Source organism: Lissotriton vulgaris, chromosome 11, assembly GCF_964263255.1.
Source record: "Lissotriton vulgaris chromosome 11, aLisVul1.2, whole genome shotgun sequence".
NCBI lineage: Eukaryota > Metazoa > Chordata > Amphibia > Caudata > Salamandridae > Lissotriton > Lissotriton vulgaris.
The window spans coordinates 123,561,525-123,586,960 of NC_141699.1; the positions used below are offsets into that span (position 1 = coordinate 123,561,525).

General features: G+C 48.5%; 1 protein-coding gene across 2 annotated transcripts in view; it reads right to left on the reverse strand.

The window, feature by feature from the left end:
• BICDL1 (BICD family like cargo adaptor 1) overlaps nucleotides 1-8,019 on the reverse strand; it is a 327,422-nt gene extending 319,403 nt beyond the window's left edge. The window contains exon 1 of one of the 2 annotated variants that reach the window (XR_015300878.1): nucleotides 7,459-7,938. Coding sequence is in view for 1 of the 2 variants with exons in the window: in XM_086942877.1 (XP_086799003.1) it covers nucleotides 7,459-7,809 (351 nt within the window). In the remaining variant the exon portion in view is untranslated. Of the gene's footprint in view, nucleotides 1-7,458 lie in introns of both variants that reach the window. The other variant, XM_086942877.1, reaches the window with a different exon arrangement.
• Between the last annotated feature and the right edge of the window lie 17,417 nt (nucleotides 8,020-25,436).

Below are 25,436 nucleotides of genomic sequence, written 5' to 3' on the forward strand. Positions count from 1 at the left end.
TGAAGTTGAATTCTTTACACAGCCGCCTGTTGGGTTCTCGCGCCTCATTCACAGCACAGCAGAATTTAAATAGGTGAGAATCAATGTCACATGAGCCCATCAGCCAAGAATGTCCTGTGTCTCATCACAGGGGGGAGAGGGAGAGTTTTAATCTAGGTTTCAGAGGTTTGTACAAAACTCAGGCATGGGGCTCTGAATATATATATATTCTTTTTATTTACTAGTGAAAACATATATTGAAGCTTATTCATTACTTGTCATATTTTTTGCCTTCTGGTACTTGTAGTCTTGTCCATTTATAAAAGCACAATTACAAGTTCCAGAATGTGATGCAAGTGGACTGTGCTTTTCATGTGTGACCTTAGACAACTTGGAATCTTCGCTCCTTCTTGGGCTGTCCAGTATTTGTGAAATAGAAGTCCACAGCATCTGAAATGCTGGTCTTTTCTATGTGCAGTTTTGTTTATAGGTTTGAGGGATGTGGCAGGGTAGACCTGCCTCTGTGATGGTTGGTGCTGTGTTGTTGGCCTACCATGCCCATAGTAGGTGTTAGCAGTTAGCCCTACTTCTGTGTCTGTGGTTGTCCCTATTTTTGGTTCTGCAAATATTATCACCCTAATTTGGACACCATTACTAGATGGTTCCAAATTGCAAGAAAATAGCTGAAATACTACTTTTTGGTTAGGGTCAAAGGAGTCCGCCCATCTGCAACATACCATTTCACCTGGAGCACTAGATAGTCTTTCTACTGTTCCTTTATTTCAGACCCAGTACCTCCCCACCTCACTGTGGCCTGGTAAGAATTAGACAAACTGGTGGCTGTTGACCTTCCCCCTCCTGGTTCTTCTGCTGTTGGAATTCTTTTGAGCCTGGCTTATTTTGGTTGCATTGGTTGGAGTCGGACCTCATCTTCGTCTAAACCTGTAACTCCTACTTCATCTTTCCAAACTGTCAATACGACCACATTCTAGTTTATACTGGTTAGAGAGGAGGATCCTGACCCTTCCTAAACTGTCTATAAGACCACATTCGAGTTTATACTGATTAGAGAGGAGGATTCTGGCCCTTTCCAAACTGTCTGTAAGACCACATACTAGTTACTAGTTTATACTGGTTAGAGCTGTCAATCCTGACCCTTTCCAAACTGTCTAAAAGACCACATACTAATTGCTAGCTTATACTGGTTAGAGTGATGAACCCTGACCCTTTCCAAACTGTTTATGAGACCACAAACTAGTTACTAGTTTATACTGGTTAGAGTGGTGAATCCTGCCCCTTTCCAAACTGTCTATAAGACCACATTCGAGTTTATACTGGTTAGAGAGGTGGATTGTGACCCTTTCCAAACTGTCTATGAGACCAAATACTAGTTACTAGTTTAAACTGGTTAGAGCTGTCAATCCTGACCCTTTCCAAACTGTCTATAAGACCACATTCGAGTTTATATTTGTTAGAGAGGCAGATTCTGGCCTTTCCAAACTGTCTGTAAGACCAGATACTAGTTACTAGTTTATTCTGGTTAGAGCAGTGAATCCTGACCCTTTCCAAACTGTCTAAAAGACCACATACTAATTGCTAGTTTATACTGGTTAGAGTGATGAACCCTGACCCTTTCCAAACTGTCTATAAGACCACATTCGAGTTTATACTGGTTAGAGAGGTGGATTGTGACCCTTTCCAAACTGTCTATCAGACCAGATACTAGTTACTAGTTTATACAGGTTAGAGCTGTGAATCCTGACCCTCCTACCTCCAACCTAACCTGCAGTTTGAATCCTTATGCATTGGTTGAAACTAGTTAGCTCAGGGTTATGCAACCTAGGCATTGTGGATCAGACTCATGCTATAGTTCCAGGAGATTCCCTTAATATACATTTACATAAAATAAATCTAAATGGAACTCATTTACATATTCAGTGGTTATCCTGAATCTGGCACTGACAGTTGTTAATGTGCACGCCTGTCATATTCAGCCTGACCTGCGGGGAGCCTGTGATCTTTCATCGTGTTGATAGACCACTGCGCATGTTGACTCTGCTTGCACTGGTTCATATTAGCGAGGTCTGTCGCCTCATTTTTGTTTTTCAGCTCATGTTAAAGCAGCAGACGTTTTAGAAAATAATCTCACCGTCTCCGCGCCCTATTTGTTTAGACCCACCAGGAAATTAATTGGAACAATTTTGCTACAAGCTTCGACTGTCTTCATCAAATTTCCATGACGAAGTTCAACCAACTATCAATATCCCTGCTGAAAATACAGTCAGAGATCCCAAGAAAACACCCCAGCACCCTTTAAACTCACACTGGTCCCTAAAACCACCACCAAAAGCAAGAATATCGACCTCCTGAGGTCCACGCAACAGCTCTTCGGCCAGCGACGACACCCACAACACTTGGTAAATTTAAAGAGCGAGAAGGCATCTTGGCCTTGGCATTACATCATCTCGTGTACAGTTCAAGTTGACCTCAAATACGCCCACGTGGGAACATCGAGTACAAAAATGCTGATGACCAATCTATAGTGAAGGTAAGTAAATATAGGTAGGTACACATTTCCTATTCTAGGCACCACAGCTACATTCCTTTCAGATATATAGTGTAAATTGTAATTGTAAATTGATACTTGTATAGCGCACTACTCACCCACAAGGGTCTCAAGGCGCTTGTACGAATACCGCTGTGGAACCCATCCTGGCTTTCCCTGTGAGGCGTCCACTCCTGGGCACCCCCAGGGTGGAGGCCAGGCATCCTTAGCGATGTGGGGGCTGTTGTGGAGATTAAGCAAGCTATTGTCCAGAGTTGCAGAGTGGGACTCCACAATTGGAATAGGCACCGAGGCGAGAATTATCAGGTCCGTGGAATTTTTGAGCCCAAGACCCGCCGAGGCAGGAATTGAATCCTGGTCCCAGGGCAGACCTCTGCATCAGGGTCTGCCGCTCTAACCATTGAGCCACACTTCTCCAGGTGTCAAGGTGCATACATGTGGATGTAAGAATAGTAAATCTATAGTTACTCATATATATCTACCTTCACAATATTATGGTAGTCGATATGCTGGCTATCACATTTTGGTAGAATAATATTTCAAACTCAATATTCAGGTAGTATACCACCTTTTCAAGGCCTTTTTGTCTGAAAAAAACACTTTGTTTTCTTACCCACAGGAGATTTCATGTGACAACATAGTCTGCCAAAACCTTTCATTCAATATGTAGGCTCCTAGATATAGACTTTCTGACATCTCAAACTTACATAAATAACTCCCTTTAAAACGTATGCTGTGCATTTAATTAATTGCTCCAGCCTACCTCACTTGACCCAAATTTTACGATTCAGTGAATTTATGCTCCTAACTCCAGTTCTTTCATTTTGGGGACGGAAAATGAATAGTGGTATTTTTTGCCCACTGAACCTCCTGTAGGAAGACATTTATACAGAATTTATATTTTTTGGTCGATGTTTTGAAATCTATTCCTTATCAAAATATGTTCCTTGCTGATGCTCATGATGTCGACCATGGCTGTCTATCTCCACTGCAGCTAGTATCAGCTCACTTGAAGCGTGCTACTCAGAATATGAGACGACACCTTGGAAGTATAAGACGAAGGCAAGGCATTCCCGCAAGGACTTCTAGACTGCGGTGTGAATTTAGACAATGTGGACCACGAGATTCTGCTTTGTCACCGTAGAAGCGGCTGGACTCCTTCACTCTTCCTTCTCCTCTGGTTCAGCTTCTGTAAACAATCTTGATAACTAATTTGGATCTCATCCAAGACTCCCATGCCAATGACACTCTACTCTGCCGCGGCACCGCGGACTCGCAAGACCAGTTTCAGGCATCAGAATCGATTGGTTCACCTTAACACGATGAGCAGGTTGGAGCTCCCAGAAGCCTAAAGGATTCAAAACTGAACAACTGTTCTCCATTGGCAACCATACCATCACTGTCCATCCAAACTTCACCAATCATCTTAGACTTGTCACTCATCCCCAGCACCAGCCTCGCTGGCTCAGAGACGCCTTTAAGGAATCTTCAGAGTGAGGCGAATTCTGGGGTAAGTACATACAATCTTTGCCTCCATCTATTTTGACGCTTTATCCCCCAAGGACCGAACAGAAGTGGTGAAATTGACATCAACTCCCCTCCTTGACTATGCAAATTGACCATACTGGGATTTTCGACAAACCTCCCCGATTCATGTGGCCCGAAGCAGCACAGCAAGGATGAAAGCTGAAAGAAACCCCAGAATACTCCAATGGCTCCCAGCCAACACCGGGATCACCTTTGACACCTTCTGCCTCACCAATGAATGTGACCACAGGATAAACTCCTAAGCACAACACTGTGAGCCCCGGATACGCCATGCCATTAAATCACAGACTCCTTCAGATCACCTCAGTGTCTGTATTCTAAAGTGAAGAAGACGTAATAACCAATGACAACACGACTTACCACCTCACTTTCAAAACAAAAATAAAAAACTCTGGTGTGAGCCCAGTCCGCCTATCCAGGAAGTGTTCTTAGGCTGGGCCTCTCTGATGAAAGCATTCATTCATTCATTCATTTGTTTGCGGGATGTGTTTATGCATCCAAGTGCTGACTTATATTGGCAGGACTGGGAGGGGTTGTCATCCACAGCGTCATCTGAAGCGCCTGTGGAATATTTCCCTCCCTATGAAATGCCTTCTCTGGCTTATACTGACACATGCAGTGAGTTGCTGACTGACTGCCACTTGGTACCCTGAGCTGCTTGCAAGCCTAGGCACTTGATTTCAGTGAGGATGTCAACAGCAGCAAGAGATCTGTGACACCAGAATATGTGCTCAGAAACATGCATGTTATGTTACAATGGAACCTACTAGGTAAAGCCTCTCTGCTCCAGGGTGCCACACAGCTGGTACTTTCCCTGCATCGACCACTGGTTGCCTGCCGAATGCTGGCTGTTGTTTTAGTTGGTGCTGGCTGTGTACTGGTTGAAACACACCTGCTGCTGCATGGCTCACATTAAGGCTCGAAGTTTTTCGTTTTTACCAGATAATTACAGACAGATGTTTATATTTATTTTTGCTTATCGGAAAAACCACAGGTTTCCCATTAAGCGACTTTCAATGTTGTCAGTCACGACTGCTAGGCCAGCAGCTGTGCAGATTGAGAAGTAAGGGGTTAAAAGAGGACCAGAGTTTCCTGAAGAAGCTTAAAGCCTGCAGGTGTGCACGTGCTTCTACCACAATACTAACATTTTCAAGTGCGTGCAGGGAAATATCATATTTGAAAATCCATAGCCCTGAAACCTATCAGATATCAGATGTTCAGTGCAGATTCATCAGCTAAACTCATGCGGACATAAAGTAGCCGACGTTTGATTTTGTTTCCCCACACACAATATAAGCATAGATAAACACAAATAAAATGAGAGAAAAATAAATGTGGATCAATACAGACAGACATGTCAAAAAATAAACAGCATGAAACCGACAGGCCTGTTTTCATAATACCTCCAGCTTATCTCACAGCTACCACCAGGCGTGCCCTTGCTCCTTGCATGTCTATATCCTAAGTGTACTGGTAGGTGAAGGCCCATGTAACTGTTTAGAATACAGGCCGGGCCCTCACTTCCAGCCTGAACTGCAACTGGTACTAAGTCTGTGCCTTATGTTTACAGGCGTATGCCCGGGTAGGCTGCAGGCCTGTGAAATTATTTAAAATACAGGTAAGGATCCTCGTCTGCACCCGGCACTGGGTCTGCATGTGCTGTTGGCGCTCCTAGGCCCTGGTGGTTCTCGTTGTTTACATGCCTGTGAACTGGTTTATTATTTTCTTTCTTTTTCTTTCTTTATTTCGGCCTGACAAGGCCATAAAAGCAGACATAAAAACATATAAGATACAATTCAGATAATGTCACATTGTCCAAAGTTAATATACATACAGCAGTCTATAATTTCTCAAGATATAAACGAAAGAATTATAAATATATAAAAATAAAGATGCATATTTATAGCTCATAAAATACAATAAAAACAAACTATATAAAACAACCAATCACAGTGGGGGGGGGGCAATTTATCCGGGCTGACTGTTTATAAAACAGCTTGACCCATGCACCACATTGCAAGCAGATAGCGGGACACAGAGTACGCTATAGGCATACTGGTATCATATTCAAAAATCCTAAAGGCCTGTGCGCACTGGAATACTCCGAGGTTTTTACACAGCGCTACTAGCCATGGGTGTCTCGCTTTCTTATATGTTGGGCAGAAGAATCGCACCTGTAGGTCCCACTCTGGTATATGGATGCATGTCGGGCAGCCCTTAGTGGCCGAGACCCCCCACTTGCTAACAAAAACACGTAAGGGGAGGGCACCATGCCTACTGGCGTATAATTCAGGTAAAGGTCCTCATCTTCAGTCTGTCTCGCGCCTGGTACTGGGTCAGGACATACCGCTTGCACATCTATGCCCTAGTTTTACTACAAGGCTTGAGCCTCTGCACTTGTTTATAATACAGCCAAGGTCCCTTGCCTGCGGCTGGCACTGGGTTTGCAGATACTGCTTTCACACCTAGTATCTGGATGTACAGGTTGGCACTGGGTGGCACTGACTTATAATACAAGTAAGGTCGCTCACCTTCAGCTTGTCTTAACGCTGCCACTGGGCTGCAGGTACTGTTGACACACCTGTGCCATGGGTGTACTGTGTTTTAAATACAGGTGAAGGCCCTCATCCCTACCCCGTGCCCCCTCTCTCCTACAGCTGGCACAGGGTCTGCGCACATTGTTGGCACGCGTAGGCCCTGGTTGTCTTGATAGATGACATACTTGCGCACTGGTTTACAGTTCAGGAAAGGTCTTTCACATCCAGCATGTCCTGCAGCTGGGGCTGGGTCAGCACGTACTGCCCTTACGCCGCTACCATAGTTGCTCTGGCAGGTTGCAGGCCTGTGCACTGCTTTGCAATGCAAGGACCCCCCACCCTCCCCCCACCTCCACCTTTAGTTAGCAATGGATCTGTATATATTGTTTGCACAACTAGACTTTGTTTTCCTAATGTGTCACTTGCACGTGTATTAGTTTTTAATCTAGGTAAGGGACGAGGCCTCCAGCATGTCCTGCAGCTGACACTGCGCCTGCGCATGTTCATTAAACGTCTAAGCGCTGGAAGGTCCTGGTTTAAAACACAGGTGGGGCCACGCCTGCAGCTGACACTGCGCCTGCTCATCTTCTTTAAACGCCTAAGTGCTGGGAGGTCCTGGTTTAAAATGCAGGGTGGGCCTCGCCTGCAGCTGGCACTGCGCCTGCACATGTTGTTTGCACGCCTAGGCGCTGGAAGGTACTGGTTTAAAACCCAGGGTGGGCCTCACCTCTACCTTGTCCTGCGGCTGGCACTGCGCCTGCACAAGCCGTTTAAAGGCCTATGCGCTGGAAAGCACTGGTTTAAAAGCCAGGTAGGGCCTCGGCTCACCTCCAGCTTGTCCTGCAACTCCCGCTGCGTCTGCTCGTACTGCCGGCTCATGTCCTGGTTCCTCTCCAGCAGGGCCTTGCCCAGGCGGGCGGCCAGGATCAGGTCCTTCTCCTTCTGCCTGTAGACGCAGAGCAGCTCGGGGTCGGGCGGGCCGCCCCCGCCCTGGGGGCCGCAGTGCTCGGGCTGCAGTCCGGGGAGCTCGGAGGCCAGCAGCACCAGCTCCTCCAGCTCCAGCTCGCCGAGCCCGGGCCGGGGGGGCTGCCCGCCGCCGTCTTCTTCCTCCATGTGGGCGCTGTCCGCCTCGGCCGGTGCTGAAGTCAGGCCCGCCAGTCCCAGGAGGCGCACGGACATACCCCGGAGGGGGGCGGCCTGCGGGTCCGCTCCGAGCCGAGCGATGCCTCCAGAGCATGGGGGAGCCCCGCCGGCCCTCCCGCGACCCCTCCCCGCCGGCCCACGGCGGTCTCCCTGCGAGGATCTCGGGCCCTCTCCGGGGCTGGAAATGCGTCTCTCCCGGCTGTTGAAGCCGCTGCCTACTGCGCCTTCTTGTCCACCGACCCCTTGCGCACCGTCGGTAGGCCCTGGACTCGCCTAACGAGGGTCCTGACCCTGCCTCTCCACCTGTTCCTCTCCTCCCCGGCCTACCGACCCCCTCCTCGTCCCTTGATCTTCTTCTCGGGTTCTTGACCCTCCTTCCCTGGTGCCTCACCCTGTCCTCCCGTCCCTCTCTTCCCCGGTCTGCCGGCCCCCCTCCTCGGCCACTGGATCTACTTCTCGGGTTCTTGACCTGCCTCCCCGGGCCCTGACCTCCCGACCTCTCTGCCAGGGAATCCTTATTTTCCTTCAGAGGTTCCTGACGAGACAGTCCCACGTGCCTTCATTAGTGCCTGACAGTCCGAATACCCGACCCCCCTCTCTGGGTTCTTGGCCCCTCCCCGGTTCTTAACCCCTTCAGGTTCCTGGTCTGCCTACCTGGATTCCTGATCACACTAGGTGGGAACCCGCCCTCCGCCCTTAGCGCCTCACTGCCCTCCCCTGAGTTTTGACACTGTCCACAGCTTCTCTAGCACCTCCCTGAAATCTCGAATCCAGTGTCTGGATGTTGCCCCCCTTCTCTAGGTCCCTAACACTTCCCTGGGTCACTGACCTTCCACCACAGGCCTCGTTCTTAACCCCTCCCTTCACCCCAGGCTCCTGCCCACTTCTCTAGGCCTCTTGAGATCTGTTTTTTTCGGCTTTTCGACCCTTCTGCCTTAGCTATTAGTGTTTGTTCTCAAGGTCCTGCTCTGCTTGGCCTGGCCCCTCCCTACCCCTTCCCGGTGTGTCTGAACCCTTCCTCGCTCTGACCCCGTCCCCAACTTCCGGTTCTCTTCCCACTCAGGGGGTATGGTCGCCTCCTGAAGTTCTCGGCCCCCTTCGCTGAACTCCGCCCGTGTTTCTTGCCCTCTTCTAGTGCTTGAACTCACACCCCAGGCCCGACTACCACTTTCCCCTAAGTTGCCAATCACCCCCTGGGTCCCCTACTCTCCCCCTAAATCAACCTATACCCCCCAGTGACCCCTGCCTTCCAAAAACCCTTTCCAATTACCAAGGTTGCTGGTTCACTTTTCCTGCTTCTCGATAACTCCCTCTGGGCCACTGACCCCCCTCCTGCACCCACCCTATCACTCACATGTTCTCTCGCGCCGCAGGCAGGTGATAGAGTGCCCCCCTCTTAAGGTTCCCGAGGCCCACCCCCAATTCTCTCCTCTTCTACCGGGCCTGATTCCTCTCAGTGCTTGCCTGGGGGGTCCCTCCACCACGGATTTCTCTTCCCTTCTGATGATTTTCCACTGCCTCTTCCCGCCTATCCTGGGTTACCCGCTTCGTATGCACGGGTTCTAGGACCCCTCCTCGGGTCGCCACCCACCCCTATCCCACCACCCCTGGACACCCCTCTCCTCGCCCTGTGCTCGGATCCCCTTCCCCCGGCTCCCGCTGCCGGCCACTTGCCGCTGACTCCCTCTGGGCTCCTGCGCCCCCGGTTCCCGGTGCTGCTGCTCCGGATCTACCCGGCCTGGGGTTGGTGGTGTTGGTCGGGCTGCGCGGTGGTGAGCTCTCCCTGCCCTGCGGCGCCCGGCTCCCGGCTCCCCATCTCTCCTAGCTCAGGCGGCGGCGTAGAGACGTCTGACAGCGGCAGGCAGAGGCAGGCCCGGCCCCCTCCCGGCCCCCCCTCCCCGGGCCGCCCCCACCAGTGACGCCAGGCAGCACCTGTTCTCCCAGGCGCCGCCATTCGCCGGCTCCGCTGTCTGCAGTGCCCGCCCCTCCCCTTCTCTTCCTCCAGCACGATCCATCACCTTCACTGGCTGCCACCAGACCTCCGCACCCTCCAGCAGTGCACCGGCATCTCAACCTTCCCTGGCTGTCCCCAGATCCCCGGGATCTGTCAGCTCTCCGCCCTTCTTCCCTTCCTCCACCGTATATCCACACTCTACCCCCACCAGACCCGCCGCCCTCTACCAACAGACCAGCACCATAACACTCCGTCTGTCACGAGATCCCTCCTTTCGCATAACAAGATCCCCTCTTGATATTATTGCCTGACTGCCACTAGATCCCCAGTATCTATCACAAGATCCCGCCTTTCTTCTTTTCATCCACCATATATCTGCACACTACCCTCCACCAGATCATCCTGTCCTCTACCACCGGCACCAGATCCCCAGGAACTATCACAAGATCCCGCCTTCCTTCCTTTCCACTACCCTATATCTGCACAGCACCCTCCACCAGATCCCGCAGCCTTCTACCAGCAGCACCAGATCTATCACAACATCCCTTACCTTTTTCCTTTCCTCCCCTAGATCTCTGCACATTTCCCTCCACCATACCCCGTCATCCTCTTCCAACAGACCTTACCTATCTGCCACCAGATCCCTCCGTTCTCGTGAAAAGATCCTCTTCTTAACCTACCCTGGCTGCCACCAGGACCCCAACATGCAGCACAAGGCCCCTCCCCTTTCATCCCCATACATACCCTTTCTTCCTTCCACCAGATCCCACCACCTTCTATCAACAGATCAGCAGCTTCATCTTCCCTGGCAGCCAGGCACCCCCCACCGCAGCTGCCACTGGATTCCATCCTTAGCCATCGCCATATGGCACAAACTCCTGACCCTCCGTAGATTTCCTCCATAACCATCCTGTGCTAAACCCTAGATCTCCCCACTATGACCTGACCCCTCTAACCTTCCACACGTGCTACTAAATCCGGAAACAGCTTCTCCAGATATACTTCTTAATCAATTATTTTTGCTAAATGATCCCAAGAGAAGCCTCGCTCAACCCAACATTCTAAAAAAATAGCCCATCTTACAACCAACCACCCCACCGCTTGAGATGCTTGATCCTTCCAATAAGCACCCCCCCCCCCCCAACTTCCTACACCCCTTAGAGTAAAGCCAGGTGCATGGATCTCCTATCCTGGAGGGTGCTCTGGTGAAACCAAATGGCCCCTCCCGGGGTTTAGGAGCACTGCAAAGCACCTTTTCTTGTCTAGAGGACCCATTGCCACTGTGGCTGCCATTGCCTATGGAGACTGTCTTGGCAAACTGTTCCATCTGAAGAAGGCGCTGTATGTCTTCCAGTGTGCCTTTAGGAGCCTTCATGTTGAACTACGTTCCAGTAAGACATTCTGCTGTGCCTAATTTATTGTCAAACTTTATTTCAGAAACAATGCCATACTTCCCTTCCCTTGATGATGCAAGGCACAGGTAAACAAGCGGCCATCTTGCGGCATTATGTTTTAAAGCACAGTTTGTCGTGCATGGCTTTCCCCTAGTAGGGAACAGGGGGGCCAGAATGGAATGGAAGCGACACAGGCCCCCTCCCCCAGACGTTAGGTCAGGAGAGAGTGGAGACTCTGGGCTTGCAGAAAAAATATACATATTTCCGTCTGAAAATAACTTGAGGGCTGACTTCATGTGCTCATGGACACTGATGACAGAGGCTGCTATAGAAGTGGTGAAGATGTGGGCATCTCCTTCTAGAAGTAAGAATGTGCTGTGGGAAAAGATGTGCTACTTGGCAAAGAGGATCCATATCTGATGAGATATCTGATGAGATACAGAAACTGTAGAATTCGCTTCATCTGTCCCCTAGTAGTGCAGAGTCGATACAGAAGGTGACTCCATACAGTGTCAAGGGTTAGTAGTACCAGCCCAGCACTTAGATCAAGAAAGCACTCAGTGAAGCTCCCAGACCAATTTAGTACAATAAAAAGTATTTTATGATTGATATAAGTCCAAAACGACCAACATTGAATCAGTTAGTGCCAAGATATATTATTTCAAAGTGGCAGCTCCATTCAGATGTCTTCTCATTCTGCATGGACAGTCGATGAAGGTTCCTGAGCATTACTCACAAGTGGCACTGAAGCTACTTCCTACTCCAGTAACACTAGACAACGAAACAATGGTTCTACCAGATCAACTATCCCAAATGAATCAGTTGTATGAGTCCAAGGTAAAAAATCCTCCCAAACAGCTGTTTGTAAGTTTAACAGATCCATATAGACAACAGAAGCCAATTTCTATAGAGAAACAAAAAATATTGTCTCAATGTAAATATTTGCACTTTAGAAACAACATATCTCTAAAACACTGTATATATATACTAGTAGCCCGTCCCGACGTTGTCCCGGTATGAATTGCTGCCGGCCAGTAGTATATAGTTTTGTAGGATTTCGTTTTGATAGCATTTCTTATCTGTGACAGGCCTGTGAAACGCTCCGATTCACAGTGCACTGCTGATGCACTTAAGAGTGCGCGTTCAGTAGTGTGTGAACTCGAGTTTCCCTTCTTTATTTTTCCTTCAATATTATATAGCGCGAACTCGACAACATGACATGAGCACAATTTACATTACAGAAGAACACATTCATTTGTGGTAGGCACGGGGAGACAAAGAGATTTGCCTGGAATCACAGGATGTTGAGCTGATGCCGAGATTCGAACTTAGCTTCCGAGCTCTAAAGTTTGCAACTTGTGGCGGGAGGTGTGTCTAAAAGTGTATGTCGGTGCTGGCCATCAATGAGAGAGACCTTTGCATTTTTCAAATCGGTGGTGAAAAAATATGAGTATGTGGCTGGAGATGTGGGCCGCCGTGCCACCAATGTACTTATCGGGGAAGGGTAAAAACCCATTATTCCGCAACTTTCTTTCCGCATACCATCACTCCGCATACATTCATTACGAAAGTACCATGACTCCGCAATGCCATTATAATGCATGGCATTACATTTCATATGCTTTTAACACGCATACATTTACAACAAAATTCGTTGTAAATGCATGAATGGTAAAAGCATGTTTTTTTAAATGTTTGGATAAGGTAAGTATGGGTATAGGGGTATATGTTTTGGAGTACTGAGGTATATGTTTTGGGGTGTTTGAGTAGTTTAAGGATTCAGATATAGTTTTGGGTTATAGGGTACAGGGGTAGTTTTAGGGTTTAGGGATAGGTATGGGTTTTGGGGTACAGGGGTATTTTTAGCGTTCAGGGCTAGGTTTGTGTTTTGGGTTATAGGGGTATTTTTAGGGTTCAGGGCTATGTTTGGGTTTTGGGGTACAGGGGTATTTTAAGGGTTCAGGGCTAGGTTTGGGTTTTGGGGTACAGGGGTATTTTTAGGGTCCAGGGCTAGGTTTGGGTATTGGGGTACATGGGTATTTTAGGGTTCAGGGGTAGGTTTGGGTTTTGGGGTACAGGGGTATTTTAAGGGTTCAGGGCTAGGTTTGTTTTTTGGGGTACAGAGGTATTTTAGGGTTCAGGGTAGGTTTTTGTTTTGGGGTACAGGGGTATTTTTAGGGTTCAGGGCTAGGTTTGGGTTTTGGGGTACAGGGGTATTTTTAGGGTTCAGGTGTAGGTTTGGGTTTTGAGGTACATGGGTATTTATAGGGTTCAGGGCTAGGTTTGGGTTATGGGGCACAGGGGTATTTTTAGGGTTTAGGGATAGGTTTGGGTTTTGGGGTACAGGGTATATTTATAGGGTTAAGATGGGTTAGTGTTTAAGGGTGTTGGGGTATTTTAAGGAGTAAGGGTGGGTTATGATTATGGGGGGCAGGGGTATTTAAAGGGAGCAGGGTGGACATCCGGAGCTGGAATGTACAGAACCTGGGAAGAAAAAACAATGAAATAATGCACACGCCCACGCCTCCAGCACACGCCCACAGCACACGATATGAGACATGGCATGACATGAAGGACGGAACGTACCACACGCCCCCAGCATTTGTCAGGCCCCCAGCACACGCCCACAGCGCAACACAGACACGCCCACAAGGGACTACTTTGCTGGCACGGTTCTTTTACCTTTTAAATGTATATGGTGGGCGTCTGCATAGCCTGCTGCAACTGCCCTTTCCAACGCTGTATTGGGTGTTTTGATTGGTGCTATGGTTCCTGAAAGGTCTGTGCTGGCCTATTTTACTCTGCTAGTTGTGCCCAATTACTCATTGTTTCCTCCCTCCTTTATTCCTTAGACCTTGATTTTATTCCCTCGCTTGGAGCTATGGCCCAGTCACACCATGAAGTACTTGAACCGTGATGATAATTCAATCACGGTAATTACAGCCTTGTTTGGCAATCATTAACCTTACTAACCACCCTTGCATTTTCTAGAAGTTATCCTTACCCCTTGCCCTCTTTCCCCACAGGATCCATGCCCCCATCGTTTTTGTCCTGATGAAGACCCCAGCCTAAGGCTGTCAGTTTTTCCCTAGAACATAAGGGGTCGAAACGTCGACGATCTTTCACCTTACCCACAACCAACCACATTGTGATAACCAATCAATCAATTAATCATAATACTTGTATAGCGCACTACTCACCCGGAAGGGTCTTAAGGCGCTTGGGGTAGGGGGTCCGCTACTGCTCGAACAGCCAGGTCTTGAGTTGTCTCCTGAAGGCGAGGTGGTCCTGGGTCAGCTGAAGGTGGATGGGCAGGGAGTTCCATGTCTTGGCCGCCAGGTAGGAGAAGGATCTGCCTCCGGCGGTGGCTCTTCGGATGCGTGGTACGGCGGCGAGAGCAAGGCTAGTAGATCGTAGCTGGCGGGTGGGCGTGTAGAAGGTCAGGCGGTCATTGAGGTACTTGGGGCCCAGGTCGTGGAGAGACTTGTGTGCGTCGTTGAGGAGCCCCAACGTGATCCTCTTGTTGACGGGGAGCCAGTGCAGGTCCCTCAGGTGGCTGGAGATGTGGCTGCGTCGGGGGATGTCCAGGATGAGTCGGGCGGAGGTGTTCTGGATGCGTTGGAGTATTTTCTGTAGCTTGGCTGTGGTCCCAGCGTAGAGGGTGTTTCCGTAGTCCAGTCGGCTGGTGACGAGGGCCTGGGTGACCGTCTTCCTGGTTTCGGTCGGGATCCATCGGAAGATCTTGCGAAGCATGCGAAGGGTGTGAAAGCATGATGAGGAGACGGCGTTGACTTGTCTGGTCATCGAGAGGGAGGAGTCCAGGATGAAGCCCATGTTGCTGGGGGCCACCAGGAGTCGACCCATGCGGAGGGCGATGGTCCCAGGATGAGGACTTCCGTCTTGTCTGAGTTCAGTTTCAGGCGGCTGTTCTTCATCCATTCGGCGACGTCTTTCATCCCTTCGTATAGGCTGGTTCTGGCGGTGTCGGGGTCTCTGGTGAGGGAGAGGATCAGCTGGGTGTCGTCGACGTAGGAGATGATGTTGAGGTTGTGTTGGCATGCGATGGCAGCAAGCGGTCTCATGTAGACGTTGAAGAGGGTGGGGCTGAGTGACGATCCTTGCGGGACGCCGCAGATGACTTCGGCGGCCTCGGAACGAAACGGGGGAGACGGACTCTCTGTGTTCTTCCGGCGAGGAACGAGATGATCCACTCCAGTGCCTTCTCTTGGATGCCGGTGTTGCTGAGGCATTGGACTAGGGTGCGGTGGCAGACAGTGTTGAACGCTGCAGAGAGGTCCAGGAGGATGAGTGCCGCGGTTTCTCCATTGTCGAGCAGGGCTCGGATGTCGTCGGTGGCTGCGATGAGGGCGGTCTCGGTGCTGTGGTTGGCTCTGAAACCGGACTGCGAGGGGTCGAGGGATCCGTTCATCTCGAGGAAGGCGGCAAGCTGTCTGTTGACGATCTTCTCGATGACTTTGGCAGGAAAAGGAAGGAGCGAGATGGCACGGAAGTTTTTGAGGTCGGTGGGGTCCGCAGTAGGTTTCTTCAGTAGGGCGCTGAGCTCGGCATGCTTCCAGCTCTCCGGGAAGGTGGCGGTGTTGAAGGAGGTGTTGGTGACGTCTCGGAGTTGGGGTGCAATGGTAGAGTCGGCCTTGTTGAAGACGTGGTGGGGGCATGGGTCGGTTGGAGATCCGGAGTGGATGGTGTTCATCATGCGGGCTGTGTCTTCGGTGGTCACCGTGGCCCAGGTGCGGAGGGTGGCGGTGGGGTGCGTTGGTTCGACGGTTGGGTGTGTGGATGGTGCGCCAAAGCTGTTGTGGATGTCAACAATCTTGCGGTGGAAGTACGAGGCGAGGGAGTCGCAGAGATCCTGTGAAGGAGTGATGTCGTTGTTGCCGGTGCTGGGGTTGGAGAATTCCTTGACGATGTTGAAGAGTTCCTTGCTGTCGTGGGCGTTGTTGTCCAGTCGTTCCTTCAGTGATTTCTTCTTGGTGGTGCGGATGAGCTGGTGGTGCTTGCGGGTGGCGTGTTTGAGGGCGGTCATGTTGTCAGCGGTCTGGTCGAGGAGCCAGGCTTTCTCGAGGGTGCGGCAGGTCTTCTTGGAGTCCTTGAGTTCGTTGGTGAACCAGGGGGCCTTCTTGCTTCTGGGTCTGCTGGGAGGGTTCTTCAGTAGTGCGAGGTCGTCGGCGCAGGCGGTCAGCCACTGCGTGAAGTTGCGGCCTGCTTCGTTGGGGTCCGTTGTGCTGGCAGGTGGGATCTGGCTGAGGGAAGTGGTGAGCTGGTCGGCGATGATCTTGCTCCAGCTTCTGTGAGGAACCTGTTGGGGTGGTGGTGGGTTAGTTTTTTCTGAAGCTGAAGTGGACGCAGCTGTGGTCGGTCCAGTGGAGTCCAGTGGAGTGGCTGAAGGTGATGTGCTTGCTGGATGAGAAGACGGGATCAAGCGTGTGGCTGGCGTAGTGGGTGGGGGTGTTGACCAGTTGCTTGAGTCCGAGGTTGGCGAGGTTGTCCAGCAGGGTGGCAGTGTTGCGGTCCTTGTTGTTCTCCAGGTGGAAGTTGAGGTCCCCAAGGAGGATGTAGTCGGCGGAGGGTAGGGCGTGTGTGCTGATGAAGTCCGTGATGTCTTCGCTGAATTGTGTGCGTGGTCCCGGGGGTCTGTAATGATCTGAGTGGTTATTTTGAGAGGCTGTCTATTAACGTTCAATGGCATTTATGTACCCAGTGTGGCTGAATTTAAGAGCCAACACACCTTGTATTTCTTGTTATAATTTGGGTCCTATTTACCAGTATTATTTCACCATTATGTTCCCTATCCCACACCAATCCTAGCACTAATCCACCTCTTCCCTTCCTGAAGTTTTGTAATTCTCGCGTCTGACTCCATTTTGTTCTGTGCCACAATTTTTATGCTGCCCTCACGTAGGCCTGTGAAGGTAGCCTGGCGAACAAAGTGGCCTGGCCTTCTTAGTTCATGTATACATTAACTAGGTTTCTTTTTGACTCTGAAATGAACTGTAAGAAACTGACCTCTTCATCTGAAACTGACCTCGCAAAGCCAATTTCCCAGATCGATCTTTGTCTGAGATTGCCAATCAATGTTCAGGACATCGTTAACTTTTAGTTTCCTTGCAAATGCCTTATCTTGTTCAGCATCTGTTACTGTTTCTTTTTTATGTTTCTTCATTACATGGGTTATGCTTTCAATTATAGGTTTGTCAGGCTTGTGGAGATTGAATTTGGGACATTCCTAATAATTAACTTTTGGGTTGGGATACTGTAAATTGAGTTTTTGTTATGTGATACTTTGTTTGAAAATGTACCTTATTGGCTAGAATTTTGTGCAGTGGGTGTACGATTATAATGTGAATATTGGGTATAAAAGGAGACATCTCGCCTTAGTAAAATGAGCAGTCTCCTGAGAATTTACACCATGATGTATTTCTAGGATCACTGTTACTAGCTGCAGCTAATAAACCTGGTCTCTGATGGCATCCAGAAGTATTCCGTGTCTCTGTATACCAAGACAGGTGAACTCGAAGCTCTTAGGCGTGCCCCTGACGCCGCTGGGTTAAACCCCGGTTCTTCAACTGGCGCCCGACGTGGGGCGACTTCAGCGGTACTGGTCCAAGCCCGAAGATTGTGAGGAGTTCCGTGAGAAAATTATGGAGGACGGCCGCCACTTCATCGACTCCTGCATGTCGACGTGGAGCGAAGGTTTTTTCTGCGAGGCTCCCCCTTTCCGACGGCTGTGAAGGACTGCTGCCCTGACTGTCTCCCTGTCTTGGACCCTCTTGTGATGATTTGTAAGGCGAGAAGTTAGACGGTCTTCTGGTGGCGTGACAGACATTTTGGTTAAGTATAAGTGGGTCGCTCCCACGACTTTCTTTTGTTTCTTGGTTTTGATTCGGCCATTGCAATAGTCAAAGCCGAGGGGTTCGTATATTTGCGAGTGTATCATTTTTGAAAACCCCTTGAAGTTTGAAGCAAGAATAGTGAGCTAATAGATGCCTGGTTTTAGCAAATTTAGGAAATTGTTTTGTTGTAGTTGTAATAGGGATTCCCGATTGGAGGACTCATGTCCGATACCTCCGGTTGGAACTCCAACTTATGAGCTCTATTCAAAGCATGGTGTAGGTCCCATTACCTTTAATGAAGTATGAGGCCGTTATACAAGGAAAGATGGTGTTTTACGATGGCCCCAACATGGTAGTTTTGAATCAGATGTTTTAGATAACCTAGAAGTTGCGCTATTTAAGAAGAAAGCCCGGCCGGCGATATTGACTCTTTCCGCCTTTGGCGTAAGGAAGCCAAACAGCGAGAAATTAAGCAAGCTAAGACAGATAGGAAGGAAAGGAATATATCGGTAATGCAAGCTGCTAGGCAGTTTAAGGAAGATGAAGAAGATTGTGCGATTGAAGTGTCAGATAGACAACATTGCCTGGCCATTGACAAATGTTACCCGGCTTTGCCACCCCTACTTTCAAATGTGACTGACGACCCTGAAAAGGATCCTTTGATGTCACATTTACTGAGATTACCACCCCCTTATGTGCAGGGTGCTACTGCACCTCCGTTACCTCCAGTTGTTGCACCCCTTGTAGTCGTTCAACCCCCTGTTGTTGTTCAGCCACCCGTTGCTTCACAGGGGGTTCTTCCTCCCCCGGCGCAGCCCCCTCCAGGGCCGCCAGCCTTGCCACCAGCAATGCCTCAAACTCCTTTGCCTTACACTCCTTTATCTTCGACTTCTCTTATTTCTGTCCCTACGTCTCTGTCGCCTCAAAACACTTTGTCTCCTGCCCTCATGTCAACTTCTTCTCCTTCTGCTCGGCAACGAATGACTGAGTCTGTCACTAGTCTTTTGTCTCCTTTCTTTGGGTCACTGAATATGACCCCTGTTTCTGAACGTAAGCAGAGATCGTAGTCAGCTCCCTGGTCCCGAAGAGCGGGCAGTGTTAGATCTCCTTGCTCGTAGATGGGTTTCGAATACCTCCAAGTACAGTCCACAAGTGGTTATGGATATCTTCCTACAGTGGGAGGCACCAAAACAAAGGTATTTTTTTGATGTCATGTGTACCTTCCTTCGTCAGGAGTGGGAAGAAAATGAGTTGGGTTCAATTCCACTGGAATTGCTTAATGTTCAGTCTGAATTTGCTAAAGGGACGATATTGGGTTCCGATGTTGAGGAAGCGGTAGAGACACTACTCACTTTTAGGTCTAGACTTCCACCTCAGTCATTGTTCGAACCTGACCCTTCTGTTAGGAGAAAAGTGAAGCAGTATCCTATAAGAGAGGTTCCCCCTGTATGGAGAGAGGCAGTTGTGGCTGATGCCGCTCATGGTATTGCGGCTGCACCTGCTCATTTTCAGCGAGTGTGGGTACATGTCCCTTGGAAGAGAGCTGAGGTCCTGGCTCTTAAGCAGACCTTGCCTGACCCCCGTAAAAATCCTGCTGGTTATTACAAGGAGTTGTCTCAGACAGTTTATGCGTGTGTTATGAATTTAGCCGACATAGATATGTTGATGGGTAATGTAGTTCCTCAACCCTTGTGGGTGAAGATCTGTCATGAGGATCACGCGCCAGAGTTAGGAGATACGTGGGTTAATATTACTGCTGCAGATGGTCGGCAGGTAGGAGGTGCCAAACCTGAACCCCTAGTTGCAGAACTACCTGGTAGGATTATTAATTTAATGAAAACTATGATGCCTCCTCTGCGGGTGAATTGGGACAAGTTAGCAGCATGGTTTGAGGAAACATTCATTGATCATAGTGGTCAGGACTGTAGTTTCGTGGTTTGAGGGTCCATGGTTCGGTGGTCCGAACCCGTTCAATAAAGGTCGTCGGAAATAGACGACTTTGGTGTCAATGGACCGCAAATCACAAGTGCAGTATGTACGAGTGTTTTCGCATTAATCGATCAATGAGAACACCACGTATTTAGAGATTACATTCAAACCCTTGGGTTCCATTTTGTGTACGGCAGCCATTTTGTGTGGTTGCCCTCACATAGGACACGTACACCTTAGTTGACTTCTGAATGACCTGGCCGAACTGACTCCCTTGCCCGAGGCTGACCTCGTTGAGCCAGTTCCTTGTTAAGCAGCTGATCAGATAAAGATCAAAGAGCAGGACATGCCAGAGTTTATAGTACACTGCACCCACTTTTCTATCTTGCCACTAATCTGCTTCTGCTCCTTCCTTTATGACATAATCACTGATTTGGGTTGAGGGTTTTATGATGGGTTTGTCCGGCCTGAGCGAGCAAGAATATTGGTATGTGCTTGGTCATTTCTGGTGGGCTGGACAACGGAAAGTGGGATTGTCGTCATACGCTACTTTCAAAATGTCACATTTCTATTGGTCAGTTTGTATGAACCCAATACTAATTTGGAATGTTGCCTGAGGCTTGATTTTTGGCATAAAAGAACATGCTCCGCTCATTGAATTTGTGCAGTCTCTAGCGAACCACCCGTGTTGTGCTTCATAGACCTCTGTTCCTGGTTGCAGCCAATAAACTTTGGTCTTTGACATCATCAAGAAGTGCCAAGGCAGGGGAACTCAAAGGCATCGGGCGAACTCGAAGGCATCGGGCGTTTTCCCTGACGCCACTTGGTTCTAAAACCCGGTCCTTCAGGACATGAGTACAGAAGGTGGTCAGAGGTTGTTTGTAGATAAGTTTGTTTTTAATTTACTTCCTGAACTTTCTAATAAGTTAAAGGACTCTGAGAGTTCATGGGCTGTTTCTTCTTTGGTCCAGATATTGGCTACTGCACAATACTATGAGAATAGAGATAAAGATGAGAAGGATAAAGTAGAGAAGAAGACTAGAGAATTAAAAACGAAAGTTCTTCTGCAGCAGGTTTATCCGCCGCACCCTAATCAGCGTCAGTTTCAGCAACCTTCCCAGATTCTGCAACCCCGACAGTTTCAGAAACTGTTGCAGAAGTCTGTGTCTTTTATTTCGCGACTCCCGCTAGGCCCTAATCAGTGTGCTTATTGTAAAGAAGAAGGTCACTTCAAGAATAGTTGCCCAATCTTGCTACAGCGTGCTAATGGTATGTCTGGTCTGAGAGGTTGTGGTGGTTTCCAACAAGTACCTAGGGGTAGGGGACGTGGTACGTTTCCCCAGAATGAACGTTCCTTTTCCCTTCAGAATTCTATGAATTATTTTGACCAACAGAATGCTCCGACCGTCCAGTCTGCTCAGTACCACACTGATGATTAATATGTTGGAAGTGAGAGTGCTGGTTTTAATGATAGTTAGGACAGCCATGGACAAAGGGAGGGAGTAGTGTCAGTTCCAGTAGACCAGAGTGGACCTTATGTTGAAGTGATTACATCAGGTGTGGCAGAACCTTTTCTTTTGGATACTGGTGCAGCAAAGAGTTCTATCATGCACTCTAAAGTCCCTGGCGCACCTTTGTCTGGCTTGACCAATGTTTCAGTAGGATTTTTGACGCCCCAGTTCGTAACCCGGTTTTTTGTTCTTTGCCCCTTTCTATTGGTCCCTGTGAATTGGAGGCTCCCCTTATTCTAACGACTGGCTGTGGCAAGAATCTGTTGGGTTTGGACTTGTTGAAAAGATTGCATGCGACATTACATTGTTCTCCTTCGGAAGTACATCTTACGGTGGGTAAGAAAGTGATTTCCCCGATGTATCTGTCTAAGGATCGCCTTCCACTGGAACTGCGTTCTCTCCCTGATACACTTTGGGCTACAGGTCCCAATGATGTTGGTCTCTTGCAGATTCCACCCTTAGTTGTTACCCTTAAGTCGAATGCTAAATAACCTCGCATTCCTCAGTACAAAATTTCTAGTGATGGCGAAAGAGCTCTTTTTGCGATTATCTATGATTTGGTTGAGAAAGGTGTGGTTGAAGAAACGAGAGGTAATGTGTGTAACAGTCCTGTTCTGCCTGTCCTTAAGCGTACTGACTCTTCTCAGCCACCTGTGTATCGGTCTGTGATTGACCTTCGAGAGGTCAATAAGATCGTTGTGCCACAGTTTCCTGTTGTCCCGGACATTACTGCTTTATTGACTATGATCCCTGCCTCAGCTGCTTGGTTTTCTGCTATTGATCCGAAGAACGCTTTCTTCAGTATTCCGATTGCTGAGGAAAGTAGGGATATTTTTGGCTTCTCTTTAGGAGGCCGCAGTTTCCGGTTTAAGCGCGCTCCTCAAGGTTATTGTGAGAGTCCCTCCGTTTATAGTCAGGCTTTGAAAACTCAGCTTGATACTCTTGCATTGCCTTCTGGTACTACTCTTATCCAGTATGTTGATAATCTGTTGGTTGCTGCTGATGATGAAGAGATTTGTAAAGAAGTTACTCTTTCTTTGTTGCGACACCTGTCTGACCTTCATCATAAAGTGTCACCTTCAAAGTTGCAGTATTGCCGCCAAGAAGTGACCTACTTAGGTCATCTATTGTCAAAGGAGGGAAGACGATTGACCCCAGAGCGTATTCAAGCGATTGCCCAAATGACTGTGCCATGCTCACAGAGAGAGGTGTGCGCCTTCTTAGGTATCACCTCGTATTGTAGACAGTGGATTCCGAATTTTTCTTTGCTAGCGAAACCTTTGTTGGCACTTACTCTTAAGGACACACCACACCCTCTTCCATGGTCTGACGAATGTCAGAAGAGTTTTTCTGAATTGGTGATGCATTGTGTTCTGCTCCGGTGTTGGGTACCCCTGACTACAGTAAATCTTTTACACTTTATGTACACGAGAGAGAAGGTTGTGCGTTGTCAGTGTTGACGCAACAATTTGGAGACAAGCAGCGCCCATGTGCGTATTTTTCATCTTCTTTAGATCCGGTAGCTAGGGCGTTGCCTAGTTGTCTAAGAGCTACAGCGGCAGCGGCTGTTTCTATCCGACAGTCTGCCGGTTTGGAATTGGATAATACATTGATTGTGATGGTTCCACATGCAGTGGATACCCTATTGAATAAAACGAAGACTCAACATCTTACCAGTGCGCGTTTGTCAGGTTATGAGTTGACGCTTTAGGCTAGCCATGTGCACATCAAGCGGTGCAACACATTGAATCCAGCTTGCCGATTTTTGTAGAGATAGATGCTCAGGAACAGCATGACTGTTTTCTCCGGACAGAGGAGGAAACGAAGGGTAGAGTTGATCTGAAAGATACTCCTCTTTGGAATCCTGATGGTACCCTATGGGTAGATGGTTCGCGCTTTAAGCTTCCGAATGGAGAGACGACTGCAGCATATGCTGTCACAACTTTGCACACGATTGTTGAAACAGCACGTATTGCACAGAATTCAGCGCAAGATGCGGAGTTGATAGCATTGACTAGAGCGTGTGTGTTGTTCAAAAGGAAAGAGAGTGAATGTTAATACTGATAGGCAATACGCATTTGGCATGGCTCACAGTTTTGGTCGCTTGTGGAAAGAGAGAGGATTTCTTACTTCCCAGGGTATGAAAATTCAGCATGGAAAATTAGTGAGTGAACTTCTTGAAACACTTACTTTGCCGACCCAAATTGCGATAGTGAAGTGTAGTGCGCATAAGAAGGTTACGGATGATGTGGGTTGAGGGAATGCGTTTGCAGATGAAGTAGCAAGAGAAAAGGCGAAAGATGTGACGAGTCGGATGTATGTTGCAGGTCCTGCCAGATGGGTTGTGGAAGGAGGAATGTGTGAAGCTACAACAGAAAGTGTGAAGATGATTCAGGCAGAAGCTACTGAGAAAGAATTGAGTATGTGGAGAGAGAGTACAGGAATGTTGGATTCAACAGGCTGTTGGGTTGAGTTGTCAGAGCACCAGCAATGGTTGTTGCCGGATGCATATGTGCTTCCGGTGGTTACTATGGCTCATGGGTTGGCTCACATTAGTTCATAAGGGATCAGTAAGTTGTTGGCTTCGGTATGGCAGAATGGTGGAATTCGTAGGTGTGCTGAGAATTTGTTTAAACACTGCATGATTTGCTTGATGCATAATCCAGGTAAGGGTACCCCAACTCCAGCAGGTCATTTTGCTCTTCCAACGTATCCGTTCGAGGTGCTGCAGATAGACTACATGCATATGGAAAGATGCAATCACTTGAAGTATGTCCTTGTGGTTGTGTGTGCCTTTTCCAGATGGATAGAGGCCTACCCCCTAAAGGATAATACTGCCTTGTCTACAGCCAAGGTTTTGGTCAAAGAATTCTTTCCCAGATATGGCTTGCCGAGGATGGTATGGAGTGATAATGGAAGTGAATTTGTGGGTCAGATTATGAAGAAAGTATGTGCGGGTCTGGGTATTAAACAGAAATTTCACGCTTCGAATCACCCCCAGTCAGCAGGCCTGGTCGAGTGCTATAATGGCACTCTGAAACTGAAGTTGGCCAAGGTGCAAGCGAGCTCTTGTCTTACATGGCCCAATGCCTTACCATTGGCACTTTTGTCCACGAGAATGACAGTACATTCTCGCGTGGGACTTAGCCCATACAAGATTGTTTTTGGACGTCCGGCGAATGTCTGGGGTGTGCCGAGGCCTATGAAGTACAGTGATATCGAGTACCCTATGTTGGTTGACTACTTACATGATTTGACTGCTAAATTGTGTGTTCTTCACCAACAGTTCCATGACACTTTGCCGTCAGTTTCTGTAGACGCAGGCCACACGATTCAACCTGGCGACTGGATTCTAACCAGGAATTTCCAGAGGTCAAAGAACTTGGAACCAAGATGGACTGGTCCATACCAAGTCCTGTTATCAACTCGGACTGCTATTCGGCAAGAAAAACTGGGTACATGGTACCCATTGCAAGAAGATACCTTTGACCTTACCGTACAATAAGGTGTTGCCGATTCAGAGAGTGAAAGGGTTCCGAGATTTGTACCTTATAGCGATTCACATCTGGAATGGACTCAGTCAGAATGTGCGGATGATGAAGTCTTGCAAGAAGCTGTGCCGCCGTGTTTGAGACTTGATACTACGCACCCAGAGACACTCTTTCAGGATCAAACTGTGCCTGGTAAAGAACGCTACAACTTAAGTTCTAAAAAAGACAAATAAAATCTGAATTTTTTTGTGAATTACACTCTTTCAGACAAGAGACTATTTTTCTTTTTCGAACCACCATCCGGGTGCAGCTGCAGGGTCGCTGTATAAGACTTAAGGGGTGGCCCGCGTATTGACGAAAGGTCTGCGGTTCTAGGGACGTCTAGGACGCCTGGATGCACACTTGAGTGAAGAAGGTAAATTGCAGCGAGCAGCACGTTAGAGGATGGAGTCTGTTGTAACTGAAAGAGATGTTGAGAGAATAGATCTTAAGACAAGATTTTGTACATTGATACATAGCAAATGTTTTATAAT